Source organism: Oncorhynchus mykiss, chromosome 4 (assembly GCF_057628025.1).
Source record: "Oncorhynchus mykiss isolate SJ-2025 chromosome 4, ASM5762802v1, whole genome shotgun sequence".
Lineage (NCBI taxonomy): Eukaryota > Metazoa > Chordata > Actinopteri > Salmoniformes > Salmonidae > Oncorhynchus > Oncorhynchus mykiss.
The window spans coordinates 65,477,787-65,503,569 of record NC_143025.1 but is presented as its reverse complement, the minus strand read 5'-3'; the positions used below and the strand labels follow the sequence as shown (position 1 = coordinate 65,503,569).

The 25,783-nt window shown below is 41.7% G+C and overlaps 1 protein-coding gene across 2 annotated transcripts in view; it reads left to right on the top strand.

Moving 5' to 3' along the window:
- nkain2 (sodium/potassium transporting ATPase interacting 2) overlaps nucleotides 1-23,587 on the top strand; it is a 160,411-nt gene extending 136,824 nt beyond the window's left edge. For both annotated transcript variants that reach the window (XM_021600370.3, XM_021600369.3), the window contains exons 5-7: nucleotides 8,002-8,062; nucleotides 19,067-19,148; nucleotides 21,015-23,587. In XM_021600370.3, the coding sequence (XP_021456045.1) occupies nucleotides 8,002-8,062; nucleotides 19,067-19,148; nucleotides 21,015-21,024 (153 nt within the window). In that variant the 3' untranslated portion in view covers nucleotides 21,025-23,587. The remainder of the gene's footprint in view (nucleotides 1-8,001; nucleotides 8,063-19,066; nucleotides 19,149-21,014) is intronic.
- Nucleotides 23,588-25,783: the final 2,196 nt, after the last annotated feature.

The window sequence follows — 25,783 nt, the reverse complement described above, 5'->3', positions numbered from 1 at the left end:
ATCTCTGTGTGTTTGAGGCGAGAGGAGAGTGAGAGGGAAGCACCGCCCATGTGTTTATTGTGCTGTAACATTGCTATGTCAAAAAGTGACTCATTCTCCTCTATGGTTAAGTGCCTTCTCAATTGTGAAAGTGGAAAATTGGGTCTGATGAATGTCGTTGAAGAATCACAGTATCCTCACAGGAAAAGAAGACTTCTGTCTCATTTCTGATCATTTGGTACCACTGGGACAATGCAACAGCTATCCTGGAGTAAAAGAGCTCTCTCAGTACAATGCATTGATTTATCTCTTTGGATTCCCTAGAAATATCAGGGTAGCCATACAGGGCATATAATATTGTTAAAGATCATTATCAATGATTTCTTTAGGGAATGACTTAATAAATGTGACCTTTCAGTAGAGTTGATGTGTTTAAACCACCTACTCTTTCAACATTCAGTGATTCTGCTAAATGCGCATATTTCATAATTACATTACCAGGTTTGGGCAAGAGATTCAGACTAATGTCGAATAATCCTTCATATTCATGTATTTTTTATCTAGCGGCTTAAAATTGATTGCCTGTTGCTTAGTCATTTTACTTTTATTTGCATTATGCTAGTTTTCCAAAGCTTCGCATTTGGCTTATGATTTGTCTGGGGTACAGGGCAAGATACATTTTCTGCCACATAGAGCCATGTGTACTTACCGTCAGGCTTCTTTGAGAGTAAAAAGGTGAATATTTTAGGGCTTCCGGAACATTTGCACTGTGACAGAATGATCGGGTTTGGTGGAATCTCTCCTTACTTTGTGAAATATCTTCTTACTTCAAATATGTCATGTTTCAATTTATCAAAACTCTTTCAGGCAAGTTTCTTTTCTATTCATCCTGTCATCTTCTTTCTGGAAAACTGCGGCCAACTGCGGTTAACTTGTTCGAGAGCATGAATGATTCAGCAAGAAAATTTGTCTCATTTATTATTGGAGAGGTTTGACATTTTTAGCATCCTCATTTGAATTTTTACTTTTTCAATTACAAGTATTTGATTATTGAAACCACTCGTATTGATTACAAAATGTATTTCTAATCACACAAAGGAGCGTGTCTGTTCCCAAATAGCACCCTATTCCCTATAGTCCATTACTTTTGATCAGGGGCTGGTCAAAAGTAGTGCATTATATATGGAATAGGGTGCTCTCCTCCTTCATTATGTACAATGATTTACACTACAGCCTATAGTATATAAATCTTTCCTTTGACCATTTTTCCTCCTCTCCTCTTACAAAATGATGCCCACCAGCCGAAGACTCAATAGAGAAGTCAATGAGCTTGGCCCTTGGCCATGATTAAGGAAGTAAACGGTTAATTTAGCTACCTAACAAGACCAACGCCTATGTGGAACTCACACAGCACAAGCTCAGGAGGTCTTTGCTGTGGAGCCTCTCCTTCTTCTGTAGGGAGACTAATTCAGATGAAGAGCCCGGTAGGTCGCCCAAGGAGGATTAGAATGAAGAGAACTCAATTGCTTTCTGCTCTAAGGTTGGCAGATTATTGAAGACACAGAGGTTTATTTTAATTACACCCAAAGAATGGGCCCAGCTCACAGCTGAAAGTCTGAAAGTTCTGTCTACATTAAATGGAACCTAATGAATTCTTCAATATCTTATTTTTTAAGGATTAAAAAATTCACTGTCAAACAATGATACACTGATGTATCAATATATATGAAGTTACACTAGGAGACATTCACTTGGGAATGCACTATTGAATGTAGTCTTACATTAGAATAACAGTAGCATTACTGGGTTATTTTTTTAATTTAACTAGGCAAGTCAGTTGATAACAAACTATTATTTACAACGACAGCCTAATGGGAACAGTGGATTAACTGCCTTGTTCAGGGGCAGGTGGACAGATTTTTATCTTGTCAGCTCTGGGATTTGATTCAGCAACCTTTCGGGTTACTGGCCCAACGCTCTAACCACTAGGCTACCTGCCGCCCATTTCTTACTGCATACTGTGGAGATTAAACTGTCTTTGATGGTTGTGAATGTGTGAGGGGTAATGCTTTGCCATCATTGAATTATCATGAATCCTGAATACATTGCTCAGGGCCCATTTTCCAAATGTTCTCCAGTCTTTTTTCTTCTCGGTATGGGGTTAAATACTAGGGAAACATTTCAGCAAGGCTTTCACAAGTCCTCAACCTGCCTGTGCAGTATTACCCACAGTGTATGCAGTACCTCATTTAGAGTGATGCATCAGCTTGCCATCCACAGCATCTACCCCCAACCGCTCTGATATGTGGCCAACAGAAAGCACCATTTTATAGGAACTGCTGAAATGCCATTTGGCTTTATTGTGATGAGTAATAAAACACACATTGAACCTTTAGCGTACTCTGTAAATGCCCCAAAATATATACAATCAGCATTTCCCTGAGCCAGGTCTGGTTTTACAAGAGTCTGTATGCCAGCAGTTGTCCTATTTAAAAGGTTTAATGGAGTCAATGTACTTAGATGTTTGCCCTTGATGTGTTGTAGCTTGCTTCCATTTCCTGGGGATGCAACCCCAGTAAAAAGCTAAGGTTCCACTGAAAGTCTGTTTGCTGGTGCAAGCTGTGAGATGTGGCTGCAAATAACCAGTTGTTGGCATGGTACGCAGCTCTGCCCCGTCTATAAACGCTAAGGAGCAAAGTCACCCGCAGCGAGCCAAGGAACACAGGAGGATGGGGTCAAGGACATGTGAATTACCTTTTGCACAAAGTGAGCCGCTCACAGTTTGAAATGGGAGTCTACACTGAGACAGAAATAGGTTGAGTGATGCCACATCAGCACCTGAAAATGGATTAAACTACAGGATTGTGCCCACTTTTTATGAGGAAATAGGTTAGCTGGGAAATGTCCTCCACATCAATAATTGTATGAAGGACCTTTGAAGTTATATTTTCCCTGCCGATCTCTAACATGGTTGGGTGAAGTAAAATATCTGATTATAATACTATAGATAGTCAAATGTGAGGTGTTGGAAGTGAGATGCAGGAGTAGGTGAAAAGCCAAGATCCAGGATTTCAACACATGCAATAGCATGCTCACATCTGTAGACTTTGTATAGCAGTGGAAGCTGCTGAGGGGAGGAAAAAATTGTTGGAAAAATTGTCCAACACTTGTTTACAGGCAATTTTACTTTTTAATTTGACAATTTACAGACAAAAATGTATTGTGTCATGCACAAAGTAGATGTCCTACCGTCTTGCAAAAACTATAGTTTGTTAAACCTCTTTGGGCTGAGATCCCGCTAACGGGGATAAGTATTTTACACCATTTTAAATAAACACTTCTTGTTAATCCCACCACAGTGTCCGATTTCAAAAAGGCTTTACGACGAAAACAAACCAAACGATTATGTTAGGTGAGTGCCTAGTCACAGAAAAACACAAAGGAGTCACAAAAAGCAGAAATAGAGATAAATCAATCACTAACCTTTGATGATCTTCATCAGATGACACTCATAGGACTTCATGTTACACAATACATATATGTTTTGTTCGATAAAGTTCATATCTATATAAAGAAACACAGTATACATTGGCACGTTATGTTCAGTAATTCCAAAACATCCGGTGATTTTGCAGAGAGCCACATCAATTTACAGAAATACTCATAATAAACATTGATAAAAGATACAACTATTATGCATGGAATTATAGATACACTTCTCCTTAATGCAACCACTGTTTCAGATTTCAAAAAAGCTTTACCGAAAAAGCACACCATGCAATAATCTGAGTACAGCACTCAGAGACCAAAACAACTCAAACAGATATCCGCCATGTTGTGTAGTCAACAGAAGTCAGAAATAGCATTATAAAAATTCACTTACCTTGAATGATCTTCATCAGAATGCACTCCCAGGAATTCCAGTTCCACAATAAATGTTTGATTGTTCGATAATGTCCATCATTTATGTCCAAATACCTCCTTTTTGTTCACACGTTTATAATTCACTGTATCACAATTCCAGTGGGTCAGAAGTTTACATACACTAAGTTAACTGTGCCTTTAAACAGCTTGGAAAATTTTTAAAAATGATGTCATGGCGTTAGAAGCTTCTGACAGGCTAAAATCAAAAGAAATCAGCCAAAAAATTGTAGACATCCACAAGTCTGGTTCAGCCTTGGGAGCAATTTCCAAATGCCTGAAGGTACCATGTTCATCTGTACAAACAATAGTACGCAAGTATAAACACCATGGGACCACGCAGCCGTCATACCGCTCAGGAAGGAGACGCGTTCTGTCTCCTAGAGATGAACGTACTTTGGTGCGAAAAGTGCAAATCAATCCTAGCAAAGGACCTTGTGAAGATGCTGGAGGAAACAGATACAAAAGTATCTATATCCACAGTAAAACGAGTCCTATATCGACATAACCTAAAAGGCCGCTCAGCAAGGAAGAAGCCACTGCTCCAAAACCGTCATAAAAAAAGCCAGACTACGGTTTGCAATTGCACATGGGGACAAAGATCGAACTTTTTGGAGAAATGCCCTCTGGTCTGATGAAACAAAAATAGAACTGTTTGGCCATAATGACCATCGTTATGTTTGGAGGAAAAAGGGGTAGGCTTGCAAGCCAAAGAACACCATCCCAACCGTGAAGCACGGGGTTGTGGGGGTGCTTTGTTGCAGGAGGGACTGGTGCACTTCACAAAATAAATGGCATCATGAGGTAAGCAAATTATGTGGATATATTGAAGCAACATCTCAAGACATCAGTCAGGAAGTTAAAGCTTGGTCGCAAATGGGACTTTCAAATGGACAACGACCCCAAGCATACTTCCAAAGTTGTGACAAAATGGCTTAAGGACAACAAAGTCAAGGTATTGGAGTGGCCATCACAAAGCCCTGACCTCAATCCCATAGAAAATGTGTGGGCAGAGCTTGCTCAGTTACACCAGCTCTGTCAGGAGGAATGGGCCAAATTCACTCAACTTATTGTGGGAAGCTTGTGGAAGGCTCCCCGAAACGTTTGACCCAAGTTGAACAATTTAAAGGCAATGCTACTAAATACGAATTGAGTGTATGTTAACTTCTGACCCACTGGGAATGTGATGAAATAAATAAAAGCTGAAATAATCATTCTCTATACTATTATTCTGACATATCACATTCTTAAAATACAGTGGTGATCCTAACTGACCTAAGACTGGGAACTTTTACAAGGATTAAATGTCAGAATAGTGAAAAACTGAGTTGAAATGTATTTGGCTAAGGTGTATGTAAACTTCCTACTTCATCTGTAGATTGATGCTTCTTATTGTGCATGTTATAAACAAAAAAAATGTATGATTAAAGATTGTACTATGATTAAAGATTGTACGATAATCGTTACAAATCATCTGAAAATCAGTCTGAAATTGAATATTTCATCTGTTGTTCATGTCCATATAGCCTAGGACAATGTGGTAAAGTACTGTTATTCCTTATTCCTTTTTTATAAAAAATTTCGCTTGCTTGCCTCACTTTTCTGGGGGGAAAATACGTTAAACAGTGAATCAATTTTGTCTGGCCTTATCTAGTTTCCAAAATGCAATAGCCATAGTATGATTTTGATTTCTAACAACCAATATGAAACCCTTTTTTTCAGTCAAAATATTTCTAATGCTGAAGAATGTTTCTAGTCAATCTCTCCGTGGCTGAATTGGTGCATTCAGAATGAATGGGACCGTTTTGAAACCACTCTCCTATTACAGCACATTGCATTGTCATGCCAGTTGGATTTCACAAGTGCTGCACATAGATTGAAAGTGTCCTCTGCCTCAACACTCCTTGACCTTTGAGCAGTGATGTGCACGTGATCCATGCATGCAACAGCACCCTCCAACTATAATAAGGCCAACATGCGATCGCTATCGTACCCGTGCAAAACATGCCACTCATTCAGTGTCGTGGCTATCAGCTGCACAACATAGGAGACTATTCATTTATAAGGCTCCTGATTCAATTAGCCTTTGAACAGTAATGCAATCAGTCATATTCAAAGTCAACTGGACAAAGCTGCTTTTTTGAAAGTGATGGTTATGAAGCTATGTAGTAGAGACGTGTGTCTGACTCCCACCCAGACAATAGAGAATGGCGGTGTTGTGTGTCTGTGTTTATTCTGAGGAGACGCGGCTTCATAATACTTGCGGTGAGATCAATCATGCCCCCAGACTTATTCTCAATTATTAATGGTTTCCTCAGTAACTCTGCATGTATTATTCAGATGTATAGAATCTAATTTTAACCTACCATCGGGAGTCATCGTCACAGTGGTATTTCCTACGGAGTAGAATGGTTTGTGTATAAAGGAGCCTTCATCATAAGAATACCCTTCTCTATTTACAGGAGACAAATTAGGTTTACGCCCTGTGACACGGTTCAAAATGAGATGCCATTGGGTAATCAGAGGAGCTTTGTGTGTGTGTGTGTGTGTGTGTGTGTGTGTGTGTGTGTGTGTGTGTGTGTGTGTGTGTGTGTGTGTGTGTGTGTGTGTGTGTGTGTCTTGTGTTTCTGTCTGATAATAACGCCCATGCGACAAACAAAAAACAGCTCCTTTGTCTCACCTTCTCAGTGCTCCTAATGGGTAAAGTGTGCAGTGTATTGTGTGAGTGGCGGGCCCCGGATCGTGTGTGGCATGTGTCCTTCACATCAGGGCACAGTATTATGCAAATGGCCCAGTCTGGAGATGTATTGCATCTGTGTGAGTGTTGGCCTGTGCTCCCAGCCAGCTACAGAGACAGAGCAGGGGGAGAGGGGGAGGAAGGGAGCGCCACATTATTTAGAGTAAATGAGGGCAAGACCTTGAAATATTCCTGGAATTTTAAATCTGTGGTTGCTCAGATTTATAACTGTGTCTGTTTATCGGGCAAGGAGGGGTAGAAATGAAATACAAAATAGCTTATTATGTCTTTATGCATTTTAGTTCAATGATCTGATTAAACGATAAACACAGATTATAAAGAAAGCCATGTTGGCTAAACTCTCCATCATGGTAGGGGCCACTATGATGAATCTCAATGTACACACTGCTGGTTGCATGCCAGCATGACCCTTAGACTCCAGACAGCGCCTGAATATGAGGACGGCACACCCATTATCCACATGGGTATCTATAGTGCTGTCTCGTGCATGGCCTCCTGTCTAACTGAATCCTATGTTACATTGAGAATGTCCATTCCTCTCCACTTACACACTGACCTCAGCCTGACCCCCAGCATCTGTATCACGCAATCCAATCAGAGGCCTCCAATTCCTGGTCTATGAAATTACAGGCCTAAGGAAGAGCGGGGAAAGAAAGTAATATGGTTGTGTTGTTCTGAGGTGTGTTAGTGCCAAGAGCAGGGATATCTACTATACTACTGTGTTGTACTTTGGCTAAGACTTCAATGACATTTCCTATGTTCGCCTGGCTTTCTATTGTTAAACTTAATCCACTTAATCATTATATTAGGTGACTCATTTTAAACACAGACTTATTAAGAACCGCCAAGCCCACATGATTAGCCCCCGACCATTTAAAAAAAAAAAAATGTTTGTGTAATGTCTCGTAATAAACCATGTTTTTCCATTGGCGATGCAGGGTTTCTCTTTTCTCTCTTTTTCCGTTGTCGTCTCTCTTCCTCTCTATGTGACCCGTTTCCTAGAGCAGAGTGATGCATTATATGTTGTACTAACACCTGTTCCCTCAACACAGATAGCGTTAGATGGTATTAGATTAGATGCTAACACCTGTTTCCTCAGCACAGAATGTTTTCCACTTGGAGATGCTCTTCTGATCTCTATCTTGTTCCCATTTTCTATCACTGGTGGCTCATCTTTTCCCACCAATATTATTTTGCAGCTCTCTGCAGCTCTTGAAGGCAAGGACACAAAAATCTATGTTTCCTCCACTGATTGTGCTATTCTAATTAGTCTCTTTCTCACTGTGAAATGTCACAACTCACAACTGCAGACTAACTTAACTTTCTTCATTTCTCTTTTGCAGCTTGTTGGGTTCATCTATGCCTGTTATGTGGTGAAGCTCATCTCAGAAGAGGAAGACAGCTGTGAGTATTGCCTTTCAACGAATATTGTAGATCTAGGAGAAATATACCTGATTCCTACGGTCACACATTTAAAGGCGATTATCATTTCCCTTTGCTTGTTATAATGATAACTCAGTGCCATCTCACCTCATGTGCCTCAGTTGCCCCGTTCACGTCATGTCGGAAACTCAGAGTTAAATTTCAAATGAACACAAGTTATTTGTGTATTGTTTGATTCTGATAATTCCCAAGTGGGAATGTTTCTACAAAGAGTATCAAGTCGCAAATTTCAGAGTTTCCGACATGACATGAATGTGGCAAGTGAAACGCACACCTTTGATTCATAAGCTTTACCTGACCAATCACATAACTCCAGTTACTAATGTTTTGCTACGACAGTACTAATGAGCCATTTTCCTGGACTCGCTCCATGATATAATATATAACTAGTTATTTTACGTCCAAGTAAATATATACAGTATGTCTGGCTCAAGGCTGACATCTCTGTATTCCTGCATTTACAGAGTACTTCATTTACTCTAATAACCGAGCATTAGCATGGACATTACTCTTCTGGTAGGATCTTTAGATTTAGCCAAGTTTAATGCTCCAACAAAGGTTTACATTTAAAAGTCCAATTGCCTTGCTCCAAGATGCATGAATTATTTTCTTTGGCCTCTGCGTCTTTTTCACAAGATTAGAAAGCAAAACATATATTGGGACAGGAATTACTTTTTGTGTTATCGTCATTTAGAAATGAATATTGATTGCGCCAAGACATGTGCTAGTTCTCCTTGTTACCCGTCTTGATTTGGAAACATAGTATGTGCTGGAAAGAATGCATTTGCCAACCACCCCGGCATCCTAGATCAATACCATTTAGTTTTTAGCAATCTCTCTTGCATTCTCTCCATTTGCAACATTCGTCACCAAGCAGCAGCCATAAAGAGAAAGAAGGAACGAGAGGGGATAGAGAGCGAGAAAGAGAGGGGGGGGGGGGGGGGGGGGGTCAGAGAGGGGGGGGGGGGTCACATGAGGCGATTGTACATGATTGCACACTGTACATGCCTTCTCTATCGTTTTAGAACATTTTTGACTACAGTACCGTTCAAAATGTTGGGGTCACTTAGAAATGTCCTTGTTTTTGAAAGAAAAGCACATTTTTTTGTCCATTAAAAGAACGTGAAATTGATCAGAAATACAGTGTAGATATTGTTAATGTTGTAAATGACTATTGTAGCTGGAAATTGAATTTTTTGTATGGAATATCTACATAGGTGTACAGAGGCCCATTATCAGCAACCATCACTCCTGTGTTCCAATGGCATGTTGTGTTAGCTAATCCAAGTTTATCATTTTAAAAGGCTAATTGATCATTGGAAAACCCTTTTGCAATTATGTTAGCACAGCTGAAAACTGTTGTCCTGATTAAAGAAGCAATACAACTGGCCTTCTTTAGACTAGTTGATTATCTGGAGCATCAGCATTTGTGGGTTCGATTGCAGGCTCAAAATGGCCAGAAACAAAGAACTTTCTTCTGAAACTCGTCAGTCTATTCTTGTTCTGAGAAATTAAGGCTATTCCATGCGATAAATTGCCAAGAAACTGAAGATCTTGTACAACGCTGTATACTACTCCCTTCACAGAACAGCACAAACTGGCCCTAACCAGAATAGAAAGAGGAGTGGGAGGCCCCGGTGCACAACTGAGCAAGAGGACAAGTACATTAGTGTCTAGTTCGAGAAACAGACTCCTCCCAAGGACTCAACTGGCAGCTTCATTAAAAAATACACGCAAAACACCAGTCTCAATGTCAACAGTAGAGAGATGACTCTGGGATGCTGGCCTTCTAGGCAGAATTCCTCTGTCCAGTGTATGTTATCTTAATCTTTTATTTTTATTGGCCAGTCTGAGATATGGCTTTTTCTTTGCAACTCTGCCTAGAAGGCCAGCATCCCGGAGTCACCTCTCTACTGTTGACGTTGAGACTGGTGTTTTGCGGGTACTATTTAATGAAGCTGCCAGTTGAGGACTTGTGAGATGTCTGTTTCTCAAACTAGACACTCTAATGTACCTGTCCTCTTGCTCAACTGTGCACCGGAGCCTCCCACTCCTCTTTCTATTCTAGTTAAAGCCAGTTTGTGTTGTTCTGTGAAGGGAGTAGTACACAGCATGGTACGAGATCTTCCGTTTCTTGGCAATTTCTCGCATGGAATAGCCTTAATTTCTCCGAACAAGAATAGACTGACGAGTTTCAGAAGAAAGTTATTTGTTTCTGGCCATTTTGAGCCTGTAATTGAACCCACAAATGCTGATGCTTCTTTAATCAGGACAACCGTTTTCAGCTGTACTAACATAATTGCAAAAGGGTTTTCTAATGATCAATTAGCCTTTTAAAATTATAAACTTGGATTAGCTAACACAACGTGCCATTCGGAACACAGGAGTGATGGTTGCTGATAATGTCCTCTGTACGCCTATGTAGATATTCCATGAAGAAATCACCCGTTTCCAGCTACAATAGTCATTTACAACATTAACAATGTATACACTGTATTTCTGATCAATTTGACGTTATTTTAATGGACAAAAAAATTCAAAAACAATGACATTTCTAAGTGACCCCAAACCTTTGAACAGTAGTGAATATTAACTTGAGTTTCATAATCACAGTTATTCATTTAAGATTGGATGCAGCATGCCTTTATTAAGAGTGTCCGGCTCCCCTAGGTCCTCCCCTAGGTCAGTACACTGACAACACTTTTAGTGTACTGACATTATACCTGACTGCAGGTTAGTGTTGTCGCAACCCAACATACAGTACCGCTCACCAGCAATAGGGATTCATATAAAACGTTTCAGTGGTGGTAGAAGAAGGCTTTGCCTCTGATAGCTGTGTGATCACCTTCAATATGCACACAGTACACTGAACATGGGAGCTGTTATGAGAGATATTACTAAGAGTGTGTGCGGTTTGGTTGCTCTCTCAAGCCAGAAAAAGACTGAGTCAAATAAGTGATGTGGCACTTAGTAGGCTATTTCCTCTACATTTAGCATGGGTATCTGAGTGTGGCTCTGCTGGAGCCCCTGTACAGGGAGCCAACACTAGGCAGGCAGGAGTACTAAACCATGACCACAACCAAACGTGAGTCTCTCAGCTAGCTGAGATTGCCTATCAGACCATGTCTCTCTCTCTTTCTAAAGAGTATCCCCAGACATAGCTTTCCCATCTTTAGAGCCCAAATGTCACTGCCCAGAATGGGGAGTACCTCAATCTGGCATATTATATAGCCCATCCTGGATAAGTAAAGGATTCCCTCAGGCATTGTTATGATAAAAGTAATTTTGGTCCCAATTAAGAGACAATTATATTTGCCACTCAATAATGGCAGTGAGAAATATGCCATTCAGGGGAAATGAAGCTCAAATTGGAATTTACCCTTGACAATCTCGTTGATGTATTTGATGTGTTCCGGAGTTGGAATTTAAAGAACCTGGGAAAAGCCCATGAAGTATAATACTCCATTTGCAGTGGTGGTGGTGATCATTTCAGTCATGTAGCTGTGTTTAATTTGGCCAAACACAGAGGAACAATATTGTTCATACCCTCCAGTGAATGAGAATGGTATTGATGGTTTGATCCCTGAAGCATGAGGAAACACTAATCTGGGAGCCGTATTGGCCATTACAGCTCTAATTAATATAGTACATGAAGCACCTCAGCGAAGGTAATGAACAGCTAAAACCAATCAACATGCTCACTCCGTAATTACAACTACTATCAAGGGTAATGTCCCAGGGTCCATTTAAAAGAAAGGATGGTATTTTAAATTATTTTGCCTCCAAGAGAGGAAAGAGGGAGAAAAGATGAGAGAGGGGGAATCAAGATGCAGCTAGCAGTGTGTTCAAGGTGCTGTAAATACTTTTTTTGCATTAATAACAAGGAAATTAGGTTACAGCTTCCTCTATGGGATTTGCAATCAGGTTCAGTGGACCAGAAAGGTGGAATGTCATGTTGATTGGCCCTCGGCGGCATTTCATTTGCCACTGCTTTGTCATAACAACTTGTTGTGAGTACTTAAGACAAAGCAATTTGGAGACGTAGATCAAGTTGTGCTGACTGCAATTCTCAACAATGCTGCCATTAAACCTTCCCCTATAGCTAAAGCCTACTGAATAAAGCCCAATCAATATGTGGCTATGTCTTTGGGGGAAGTGGTACCTGTATATCTCTGACTGCTGCTAGTGTTTTACTGGCATCTTTCAGGGCTTTTTGTATAGATATGAGCTACTAATAATCCACCTTAGCTATTAGCATCTGTTTTAGTGTGTTTCGTCATCAAGTGAGCACTATTTGTCACATTAGCATGGTAAATACAAGTAGCTGCAGGCATTTAACATTATTCCCTCCAGCAAAAGGAAAATATTAAAATAGCTTTTCATTACACACATAATGGTTCAGTCAATCGGTCACTCAGTGTAACATTCTAACAGTCTTATATATTCACCTGAAGAAATCACGCCCAATGATCCAATGGGCCAATGGATGCCGAGCCCGCCCTCAGAAGCCCCACCTTCCTGGCTATAATCCCGGGGCACACATTCATTTCCTCAATGCTTCGCTCTTCAGCTCCTCTGGAGGAAGAGCGTATCATGTAATTTGCTAACTTTTGAAGCACACGAAGACTACGAAATTCAGCTCCGACTTTGGTCTGTTAGTAGGGAGAGAGTACTCGTCCCAATAGATGTTACAAATTTTGACTCTTCTTATCGGTTTTTGTTTTTGTTAAAAACCCATTACTTTCTCCACTGCTTGTGTAGACAGTTCTTCCTTGCTTTAGTAAGATTGCCAGTGGTAAGAGTAAATTCAAAAAGGCTAACCAGCCGAGTTGGAACCTCCGACTGTGCCCTAGGGCATGTGGTTTCACAATGAAAATTAAAGATACTCATGAGTGCTTTCCTGTTTAAATGGAGGTCTTGACTCGGACCAGTTCGTGTGACCATTGTCTCCTCCTGTCTTCAACTTCCATTGGGCATCGGGCTGACGTTGTGAGAAAGATTGGGGCTTCTGACGAAGGGTTTCCGGTGAAGCGACCTCGGGAATGGGGTTGTCTGAGGCCGGGAGAGAGCAGCAGCGGTGGTCAGAGTTGATAGGGCTGTCATCACAGCCAAGTGAAGATCATTCCAGTTTCTCTGTCATTGATCAGATTCCCGGGGATGATATACTGTACTATCCCTGACTGGTTCTGGAGGGTGTTCAGAGTGTGAATCGAATGACATCAATCTATGGCAGCCTAAAGCTTTTGGATTCGGCCGGTGAGAGTGAACCATTGGTGGTTAATACGCCTTTGATGGAGCTGTGTCGTAGGGCGGCAGATCACCCGGGGGTGGATTGGCCGGCTTCTCCCCCACAGCAGAGTTCCTCTAGGTTTGGGGGAAGGTATCTACCTCCTGTTCCTGCAGCTGTGAAGCATCGCTTACCCCTGCTTACCCCTGAGCTAAAGGCGACCCGGGATTCCCCTCTACCGGGTTATGGGGAGTTCATGAATGTACAGGGTTTGGAGTAGGCGGGGCACGTTTGCACACCGCTGATGGATGCAAAGCTGGCAACTTACTTACCTCCATGGACTAACAAAGGGGCTAATCCTAGCACGGTACTTCCAAATAAACAGTCCCAGTTCTCGGGGGATCAGCTGGACAAAGTATACCAGGCCTAGGGTGTGGCAGCCCGGTTGTTGAATGTGGTCACGGTGCTGCAGATGTTCTGTATCATATCGATTTGCTGCAAGAGCTGAATAAGACTATGGAGGCGGGAAAGCCAGTTTCAGGGATCTTCGTCGAAATGCGTGCTACGGCTAATTTTGTACATCTGTCCTGCTGTACTATCCTGTCTGTAGGGGAAGTGTGGGGGTGACAGTGGTGGCTCAGCGACACCTCCAGTTGACGTTGTCCAGGATTCCTGAGAGGGACATGCAGATGTATTTGGATGAGCCAGTTTCGCAAACAAGGTTGTTTGGCTCGACTATGGAGTTCTTACAGAAAACAGGACGCAGCTCTACGTGTCCTTTTCCCACGAAAATCCTTCACAGGGGTGACGGGGCCCTCCTCACCAAGCATTTATGGTGGCAACAGTGCTCCCAAGTGGCTCGGTTAATAGGGGCAAGTTACTAGTTGCCGAGGTCCCCGAACCTGGTGTGCGCTGGATGTCAGAACGGCAGTATCACGAAAGCACATTATTTCAACCCAAAGTTCCTTGGTGTTCAGGGGTATCGAGAGGGCGGTATCATCCAGGTGAGGGCATAATAAAAACAGTTCCTTCCCCACATTCAGACACATGGTTGTCAAGAGTGGTGGATTCGAAAACAAATTATCGCAGTCCTCGGGGTGGAGCTCTGCCCCTTCAGGACATAATGTATGGGAGACTGGCAGCGTGCTCTGTCCAGTGGCGACCTACGCAGTTTCACAGTGGGTGATGAGGACGGTGGCGAGGGGTTGGCCTCTGATGGCCTCTATGATAGCTGGGGTGCCTCTGGGACTTCTGTTGATGCGTCTGTTTCAGCGCTGTCTGAGTGCTACACGCCTGGACGCAACTTGCCATTGCCATCGGTGGCTCAAGGTATCCCTGTCGTGCCTAAGGGCATTGACTCCTTGCAGTGGGTTCTCATGGGCCGGATATTGTCCCGCAGGGTGATCACCGCAAACGCTTCGTACTCAAACATTTTTTATAGTTGTTTATTAACCATTATTCTACCAGGTATATTGACAGAAAACATAGTGTACTACTTTCTCTTGTACACTTAAGGCTCGGAAGAGTTGCAGGGGAGAGGAGAAGAGATAAAGGTGCTTTGAAAGCTAGGAAAAAAAACTGTAGCTTGCAACATTACATTTTTTTTTAAAGCAGCTCTCATGGTAGAAAAGGTTGGAGACCCCTGGTAAAAGCCCATGGCACCGACCTTGGACCTAGCTTTGATCCTGGATGCTCTGTGTGAGCCTCCGTTTGAACCATTGGAGTCTGTGGACCTGAAGGTCCTTTCCTAGAAGACTGCCCTGCTCATGACATTGGCGTTGGCCAAGCGCGTTGGGGATCTTGACGCGCTATCAGTACACCCGTCCTGTTTGGAGTTCGCGGTTGGTGACTCCAAAGTTGTGTTACATCCTAATGCAGCTTTCGCTCCCAAGGTTAAGGCTATATCTAACAGGTCCCTGGCTTTTGAGCTGTTCCCTTTCTCATCTCCTCCATTTGCTCCCAGTGAACAACGGAGGTTGCATGGCCTGTGTCCGGTGCGCTTTACACATGTATATGGATGGGACCCTGGATGTCCGCGTTTGTGACCAGCTTTTTGTCTATTTTGCTAATCCAGCTCAAGGTAGGGCACTTTCTTGGATTGTCTCCCTGGCATTTGACAGCAAAGGACAAGGGAAAAGGATCGCCTAGTGATGTGCATGCTCACTCCACTAGGGGTTTGGCTGCTTCTAGGGCATTGATCCGGGGCATCCCCACATACCTTAGTGAGGTTTTATCACTTGGATGTAACTGCTCCCAGTGTGGCTCATAGTGTTCTTATGGCTGGGTCCGGGAGTGGGTGTTAGGCAGTGTGCAGGTTGCGCATTTATCCGGGTTACCACAGTTCCCTGCAGGTTTGAGCCTTGGGCTGCCTTGGGGTGCGGCAGAGCGTAAAGTGCGCATTATCAGGGTTACCATAGTTTCCTGTGTGTTTGAGCCTTTGGCTGCCGTGGCAGCGTGGGAGTACACAGTTTCCAGGTTACTGCAGGTTTCCTGTGTGTTTGAGCCTCAGGCTGCCGTGGTTCATCGGCTCTGATCAATGCTATGCAGCGCGTGTGCCCTTTGGACTTGGCCTGTAGTGGCAGATTGTCATTGTGCATAGCCAAGTTGCAGCTGGTTCTGGTTCCCTATATAGGGCTCTGACAGTTCAGGCTTCATGAGGCTCTGACAGTTCATGCTTCTCAGGTACCTATTAGGTAAAAAGGTGGCTTCTGTAACCAGTGGTGGACCTAATGATTTGGAGGCCCCAGGCAGAGACCAGTTTTATGGGTTTTATAGGAAAGACATGAAATTTAACTGTGAAAATGTATTACCTTTTAATATGCCATGAACACAACCACTCATGATTTTTTCATCTGATTATCAAAAAGTAGGTTACCTTCGCACTTTTATCCAAAATAATTACAGCATCCAAACAGTGCACTTTGCACCCGCCAACTTTTCTTCAATTGGCAAGTGGCTAAAACTATCTTACCGGAGAAAGCAAACGAAAGCAAACGAAAAAACGTACTATGCCGTACTCTTGTTGGCCAGACAGCATAATATACATGGGCTACACATACAGTGCCTTCAGAAACTATTCATACCCCTTGACTTTTTCCAAATTTGGTGTGTTACAACCTGAATTTTAAACGGATTCAAATGAGATTTTTGTCACTGGCCTACACACAACACCCCATAATGTCACAGTGAATTATGTTTTTATTTTGTTTTACAAATGTAATAAAAAATGAAAAGCTGAAATGTTTAGAGTCAATAAGTATTCAACCCCTGTGTTATGGCAAGCCTAAATAAGTTGCATGTTCTGTGTGCTATAATAACGTTTAACATGATCTTTGAATGACTAACTAATCTCTGTACCCCACACATACAGTACAATTATCTGTAAGGTCCCTCGGTCGAGCAGTGAATTTAAAAACATATTCAACTACAAAAACCAGGGAGGTTGTCTAATGCCTCGCAAAGAAGTGCACTTATTTGTAGATGGTTAAAACTGTAAAAAGCAAACATTGAATATCCCTTTGAGCATGGTGAGCTATTAATTACACTTTGGATGGCGTATCAATACACCAAGTCACTACAAAGATACAGCCGTCCTTCCTAACTCAGTTCCTTACTCAGAAACCTGTTCGCAATAAGCCACTAAAGTAAAACTGCAAAAAATGTGGCAAAGGTATGCTTGTCATCGGCAAGGTCTAGGGAGTTGTTTATGATACAAATAAATGGAATACAGCTAAGCACAGGCGGAATCCTAGCGGGAAACCTGGTTCAATCTGCTTTCCAAAAGACACTGGGAGACAAATTCACCTTTCTGCAGGACAATAACTTTAAACACAAGGCCAAATATACACGGGTGTTGCTTACCAAGACGACCAAGATGACACAAGTCAAGGGGTATGAATACTTTCTGAAGGCACTGTACATGTCCTCTGCCTTGATGACGATGGCAGTATTATCAGCAGCACCTGTCTTTTTACTAAAGAAATATGTTCACTTAAGGCAATTCTTCTGTAAAAATGTAATCTTTCTTTCTTTTCTCTGCCTCGCTCTGGAAGCGCCTCATTGCTGCTACTTAATTTCAATGAAGGTCACGTTTGAAATCGTATCGCGTGAAACAATGCACAGAAACTCTGTCAGGGTGGAATAGTCCATTATTTTGAACCAGTCAAGGTGGAATAGTCCATTATTATGAACCAGTCAGGGTGGAATAGTCCATTATTATGAACCAGTCCGTGGGTGATTAATGGCACTTGTTTCTACCATTATGATAAAAACTTGGATAATATTAATATTGATATGAAACACATGTACACTATATGTATGGAAATAAATTATTGACGGGGGTTGGGGTACTCGAAACGGAGCATGGGTGGGATCTCAATCGGAGAAATTATATATTTTTGTAAAAGATTAGAAGTAAAAAAATATATAAATTATGCCCAGCTTATGAGGCCTCTTGATGATTTGAGGCCTGAGGCAAATGCCTCTTCTGCCTAATGGTAAATCCGCCACTGTCTGTAACCCCTTTTTAGAGCTGGTGTAATCTGTGTGTGCTTGGGCTGCCGTGGGTCTCCTTGTTTGGTACCCTCTGAGCTGGCTTGGGGTGTGATTGTATGTCCCCATAGTATGTTATACCGAATGATTGACTGAAAGGGAATGTACAGTTCTGAATACAACTACTGTTCCCTGAAGGAGGGAACGAGGTATAAGCCGTCAGGGGATTTGGGCACGCTGAAAGCTGTACTGAATTGAGGAAATTAATGCGAGCCCCATTAGTATATCCAGGAAGGCGGGGCTTCCAAGAGCGGGCTCGGCATTCATTGGCCCATTGGTCATGAAGTGAATATGATTGGCCGTTGACTCCCTCCTTCAGGGAATAGTAGTTATACTCATAACTGTACATTTTCCTGTGGTTATATATGAACTTTTACTCTGCAGAACAATACTGATACAATAGAATACTTAAGTGCTAAAGCTACATTTAATGGGACTTTTTTTTTCAAGAGGATGTAGTGCAAGCCTTTATTGTTCCTTAGCCTTTTATTGAAATTTGCCTGATTGAGATGTGGCCAGTCTATCTCCAGATTTTAAATTGGGCACGTTCTGTCTTACCTCTGCAGGTCCTCTGATAAGCCTGATCACAGTACAGAGGTTAATGCCTACAATAAAGGCCAACAAGGATTTAGAGCTTTTGGTGAACGTCCCCTAAAATGTACCATTAGAATGATGATAATGCCCGACCTTCCATCTCTTCCTATTCAAGGTGCTGGGGGGGAGGAGAGCTCATCAGGAAATGTATTTGGCTTATCTCAGTGTTTCATTTGTCTTAAAAGACTCAGATGCATAAAGACATCGGATCGTTATCGCGCTTTAGCACCTCCGTCTTTTTGGTTGAGGCCCAGATACCTAGACCTGCAGGCCGGTCTCTGTGGAAGGCTGGGCTTTAATCCTGTCCAGTTTGTTATTCTGTGTGATCTGCTAATCCAACAGGCCATGCTCCCCGAGCATTGCTCCACCGCAGATATCGCCCCTAACCAGCCCTTAGACGGTCCGGACACTGATCATCCACTGCCTGGGATTATCACAAAGACACAAGCACGCACGCGCTTATTTAGAGACACAGACGCGCGCGCACACACACACACACACACACACACACACACACACACACACACACACATGCCTTTGTTTGATCTCACAGTAACAAGATGTCCTCCTTTTCTTCTTATTTCTGTGTCCAGTTGATTTTATAGGAGGGTTCGACTCCTATGGTTATCAAGGACCTCAGAAGACATCCCATTTGCAACTACAACCCATGTACATGTAAGTGCACTGTAGCTACATCTCTTCACACCTCCTATTACAGTCCTTCAGAAATGTTTTCCCCTGACTGTGGCTTATCTGGGTGCCAAGTTCACTATATTGTCACACTTCAGTCTATAAACTGGAAAAATAGGACTAGGCTGAGGACATTACAACGCAAGGCAGAGAGGAGTCTCATATATAAATAATGCTAGTGTCAGTACAGCTTAGGCAATAGCTTGGGTCAACAATGAGGGATGGACTGTTTGTATCTGGACTCCTGAAAGGTTGGGATTGTCTTGAGAGTAAATGAGGAGAGGAACATGGGATGTTCAGTCTTTGAGAGACTTGAAAGGATTTCCCTATTTGACACTGAATGGATCAGAGATTTTGTTTTATAATCCTGTGTACAGTGCAGGCTGGTCAACATATAATACACAGGAAATAGACAGTAATCCACTCCTACAGTATAAAGAGTTATACTCGAAAGCGGGTCTCATAGGTACATTGAACATGAATGTGGATATACAATGCACAGGAGGTTGGTGGCACCTTATTGGGGAGGACCGGCTCGCGATAATGACTGGAGAGGAATTAGTGGAATGGTAACAAATACATCAAACACATGGTTTCCAGGTGTTTTTTTTAATCACATTTCTCTGGGGGTCACATGAAGCAATTGTTGGGGGATATACTGTTCTGTGCTCATGGCCTTGTGTGTCAGATGAGCCCCACAGTGGCAGGAACAGAACAGCCTGGGTATCCCCTGCCTGCCTCTCTCTGTGGAGCACAGGCCTCAGCTGACTGGCCCAGCTAAGTAACACTAATCGTAGGGGGAGAAACACTGTGAAGCAGTGCCAGGATTTAGAGCAGGGTGCTGACATGTCTACTAGTGAGGAGAGGGGGTTGGTGGGAATAGGTAGGGAGGAAGAGGGGGGGGGTAACAGCCTCTTGCCCAGCCCAATGCCTACATTTGGTCATTCAGGGGTGACTACAATGGAGTGTCTCCTAAATCTTAACCTGCTGTCTGTCACTCTCAGACAGCAATGAATGGAAACACAGGGAGGGGAGGGGACAATGAAGTGCACATAGGGTGTGTGGACATGTCCATTGTCTAATGTGAATGGAATAGGATGTGTTGTATCTGGCCCATTGTTCAAATCAGTATTGTGTCATCTGTTATTAGCTGCTGGTTGTACAAGGTCAGCTGAGTTCAGTTGGGAGTCCTCCGTCATTTAAGGGAGTAGGGTTTAGACTTGCACTCAAGGAAACACTTCAATCCTTCACCAACATAACTTCTCAGTTGTGTCATGAACGTTCTGCCTATACTTTTCTATAATAACTGGGCAGATAGGTGGCTAATTCCAGGGTAAATCACTTTGCCGTCATCACATCAGACAAGAACCATCATTTTATGATCATAATTTCCTGTATTGCGCAGGGAAAGTGTGTAACTGTCGGTAGGTCAGCATTTAACACATATGGCACACATTATGGACATATGGATTCATTTGTAACACAGGAGAATGGAGAAAAAAACAGAAATGTCATTAAGAGCCATTCTGTGGTTTTATGACACCCAATAGGGAAGACAATATAGATTATAAATCATTTGCGCCAAGATAATGATATGGTAGATGTACTACACATCATCTTCAATAGTCAATCAGTCTTCACAGCTGATGCACGTTAACAATCGTTCTTATTGGATGTGACAACTGTGAATTACCAAGGTCTTTAGAGAATAGTGGCAGGTGTAATGATTCATGCTTTTTTTTTCGTGATTTGCTTGTTTTAACATGAACATACAATATGAACTTGTATTTGAATTTGTCTGTGGCAATGTGCTTTCTTGGCACTGACTCATTTTTCTCTTTCTCTTCACAGGTCAAAGTAACAAGGACAGCTGCCTTATGAACCAATCAAATAGAGAGCTACAGTTCTAACTTATTGTCTCATTTCGTAAATGTCTTAAAATAATACAGTGTCTTACAAACTGTGTGGAGAACGTGAGATTCGACACTTTAACCTCAAAGACTCCGACAAACACACTGGGTTTTCTTTGTCTCTGCTCAGCCTCTCTGCTCAGTGGGGGAGTCAGTCTGGGTCTGGACTAGGGGCCAGGCAGGTGCAAGAGCGCCCTCCTGTGGCTCTGTTGACCTTACAGGACGCATATCTCTCCATACTGGTTCTTGCTTTCTTTATGACAGCTGAATAACTGTTATATTGAGGGAACAAATTGCTTTGATGCCCCTGGACAGTGTTCAAAAGGACCAAGATTCCGGACAAAGGGAAACAGTTGGACTTGTGCCAAGTTCTGAGAGCACTAGCTAAGTGGTGCCTGTGTTCCGACTAACTTGATTAGAAATACTCTCTGCTTAAGGAATGTTCAATAACTAATCACTATGGCTTTAGTCATCAGAAGTAGTTTTATAGCTCCCTTATAAAGAGTTGATTAGAATCAATGTACATGTGAAACCATGTGTTTACAATACATACACTTGGGCCGTTGGAATTCGATCTGAGTTGGGCAATTGAATGGGACAAAACTTTGACGGGATTGAAAAAGCAATCAGGTGTTGTTTCTTGCGATGGATGTATTTGCCTTGAATGTGCCAAGAACAAGCGTTAAAGATGAGTTAGACAAGGTATTGGATGCTATCCAGAGATACATATTTTTGGAGCTCGTCTCGGGGACATCAGTTCAAAAGTTCATTCGGGGATAACACAATATTTGTTTTGCATGAGGTGTCAAACTCTGTTGCATATTTAATCTCTGAAAGCACTGGACCTCATCCCAGACTAGGTAGAGGTGACAGTTGGCCTTTCTGCAGATGTCTTTTCTCTGTAAGGTTATGTGAATTTTGTGCTTTTTTTAAGACAGCGTGGAGACATGAGTCTAATGACAAAGAGAAAACAAAATGTAACTTCTTTCAATTCTAGAATTTTTTTTTAACATGTGACAGTGTTTACTCTTTTATAGTTGACTAACAATATATTATAGAGAGCTTGGAACTAGAAGGTTTTATCTGCATTTTTTTCATCAAAATTGAGTTATTGACATAGCCTTGTTCTCTTCAATGTTCTCTACATATATATAAATACCCCAATTCATGTTGTTAAGTTCCAAATAATACAATAGAAAAATAGCTGACACTATTCAAAGCAATGAGGGTTCGTAACTATAAAGCCAATTATCTCAGAATAATCTTTTTGCAGATAGAACCTTGTAGTCCCAAGCTCTTGTTATGTTGTGTATAAGTGGGCCTTTCTTTTACTCCTAACTGTATAAAGTGTCAAGGGAAACCTTGGGAACAATATCTTGCTGATAGTGGTGTGGTGTGAGGACTAGAAGGAGGTGTGTGGTAGAGTTTGTGCTGTGGCTGAAACGTTGTGCTTTTGTCTAGTGGACAGCGTGGGAACCCCCTGAACCAACCAGGACTGCCTCAGTTCTTTCATCGTCGTCTTAGCCTCATCATACTGTAACTGTTCTACTGGAGGGAGCCTTTTTCCCGTGAGCAAAACAATTTGTATATCTCCCACCATGCATAAATCCTTCTGCTCTGTAGACCTTAACTCTATATCATGGGGCCTATCTATGTTTTCTATTTCAATAGTGTGAATCTGTTGGCTCTTCTGGAAATGAATGAGGTAATACTAACAGGTCTTCCAAGTGACTGAATATTGAAATGGAAGCTTTTATTTCCCCCTCCGCTGTGATCTATGATGATAATTTTGTAAATGTCACCTCGAAATACATAAATGCCTAAAATGCTGTTCTAAACTCAGGCAAGTTTAGCTTCCAACATACACTTACTACTTGTGTTTGAACCTGACCAAATGGTAACAGCCAATAGAAAACCTGAAAACACAAAGATTCCAAAGCTAAGCATTATCCTCTTCTTCATAACATTTGTGTCTGGGACAGTATGATATTGATATTCAACTGGGTAAAAGCAATATGGTCTCTAGTATGCTTCCATTCATTATAAGTCCCAGATAAGAGTAAGTTGTGTTTTATCAGTGAGTTTATCTAATATGATTGGATAGTGGATGTACTGTAGTGACACTGGTGGTTACCAACATAGTTACTTACTGCTGAGATTGTCCATCACCCCTTGATTACAGAGATTATTCAAAGTTGTAAATATAACACAAATTCTCAACCAGGATAACGTTTTTGACAAGATGTTGTATAGATCTGAATTAGAAATAAAATAATTTGATTGCATCTTGCTGTACTGTATTCTAAGTTCCTACGTTCAAAGGGAGCTGTATAATACTGTTGCAGGCACTCAATTGCTCATCATAGAGGCTTTCCTGAATACACTATTGGTTGTTTTGCTTGGGTTCAGTGCTCACTTCTACTTCTCAATAGATTTAGCAATTTATATTTATGTTACTTTCAAATTGACTGTAAATATAATAAAATCTAACTGTGGAAAAGTCCAATTAATTTTCTCATTTGATTTCCGAGTACTTTCACTTCCTGCAATGCCTTATGTAATCACTGACATCCTACTTTCTAATCTCTCATCTGAACAGCGAGATGTGCTGATACAATAATGGTTTGGAGTGCCTAGCAACAGCCTGTACAGCCGGAAGGTATCATTCATTACAATTTTCTACAGTATGTGAGGCAAACTGTTGCCAGCCTCAGCCCATCCGTCCTCAACACCGCAGACATAACGGGGGAGGGTGTGAAGCTAACCTGATGCTGCCATCTATAATTTATTTGTTCCTCTATTTTACTAAATGCTCCACTCTCGTATACAATGTTTAAAAGACCCATGTACTTTCCCTGTGCCAAGTATAATGCTCTGGCAGGAGGCTATTGATTAAAACCTTTGAAGCAAGCACATGTGGATGTAAAGATTTTCCTCTCCTATACATATGTCTGCAGGTTTACCTTCCACCTGCCTGAGTTTTCTATGAAATATCCCTTTATGAAAGATAGCACGGCGTGAAGCTCATTGTTACCTGAGACCTATACAGCTTTCTATAGTAAACAAAGCTTGCCCTCTGGGAGAAGAGGAAATACTCTGCCAACTCCTCACTGGAAATTGGATCTTTAACCAATGAGGCAATTGGAAAGAGAATAATATCCTGATATGATACAGGAGCTGAGCTGTGGTCGGGGGAGAAATCAATCCTTGACACTGTTGCATTTTTATCTGATCTTTGTGTGTGTGCGTGTTTGTCTAAATATACACCAATTATAGAAAGGAGACTGTCTGTACTTGGAAACCACCGCGGTAATGCTCACAGAGCAATGGTCCCAACACACACAGAGCTGGCTGGAAGTTCACTGAACGCTCACTCTCTCGCACACAAAATGAAATGTCAAAGACTCACCAATATTCACAGCCATCTGTTCAAGAGAAAATTCAAAGTAGTCTGTGTTAAAACCTCCATCAGAGTCACACTGCAGCCAAGCTCCAAGCTGACCAAAGATGTGCCATCATGTGACAGATTGTTTTATCAGAGAGTCATGTGAGACCTACCAGTGTTAGAAAATGATGAATACGGGGGGAAAAAAAGCATATCGGCTCCTATGCTAAATAGTACTGAGAACATCAGGGACATCTTTAGAGCTCTTTTTTCTGATGACATAGGCATTCCTACCCATTAGTGTCTGTCTCCTCTTTGCCTCCGTCAATCATTCTGTCTGGGCCTCCTGCCACAGGAACCATGTGTAGTTGAGAAGTGTATATGATATAATGAGGTTGGGAAGCCTCAGAGCGAGTAATGACTGATCATGAGCCATATCACAGTATTACTTTGTTTCATTGCTTTTCCCAGTGAGGAGGATTTCAGAGTCCAAGTCAGCATCTCCGCTGTATTTTGAAAGTAAATTATGCCATTTAAAAAAATGGTATTTGCAACATTAACAAGCATGCTTATAAACAGTTTAATACACAATACACTGTTTAATGTTCACATATTCATGATACTACCTATCAAGAGGTTATCTTGATGAACCTAGTTTTGATAACAATATGGTATTAGTCATTTTACTACCAAGCTAACATATCCACATGTTTACAGTTGGCTTCTTAAATACAATATTAGCTCTATGTGTGAAAGTTGTTTGTCTTAGCTGAATTTCTCCCTCTCTGCACTGTATGTTAATCATGCATATATAAAACGCAGCCCCAAGGGTCCATTTGGCATTGGAAAAATCGACTCATTTGACCACAGGGTTGATTCAGCACGTATCCATTAGCCCTGGTGGCCTAATATGAAGGTAATTTAGCCCTGAGCCCTTCTGAGGAAAACTGTACAGTCTGCACATATGCTTGTCTTTTTTACGTTTTCTATATCGACTTGCAAACCAGATTTCCTCTGTCGCAGTTACATATCCTAAATGCAAATTCCCCAGTTGTGATGTTGTGTTATAGACTATACTACCCTCTTCTGTTGACTGTTGATGTTGTCATTGTGCCACTGGACCACACATGTATTGCTGATGATTATTTCATTGGCAAATACATAAATGGAATAAATATATTCAATTGTGAAATTAAGTGCCATCACTTTCCGATTTTGAATTGTTTTATTGAACGCGTCTAGTAGCCTGAATTGGCAAGTGTCATGGTAGAAGGTATTATAATCTGACCAAATATGGATATTATAATTGGAATACCGTAATTTTC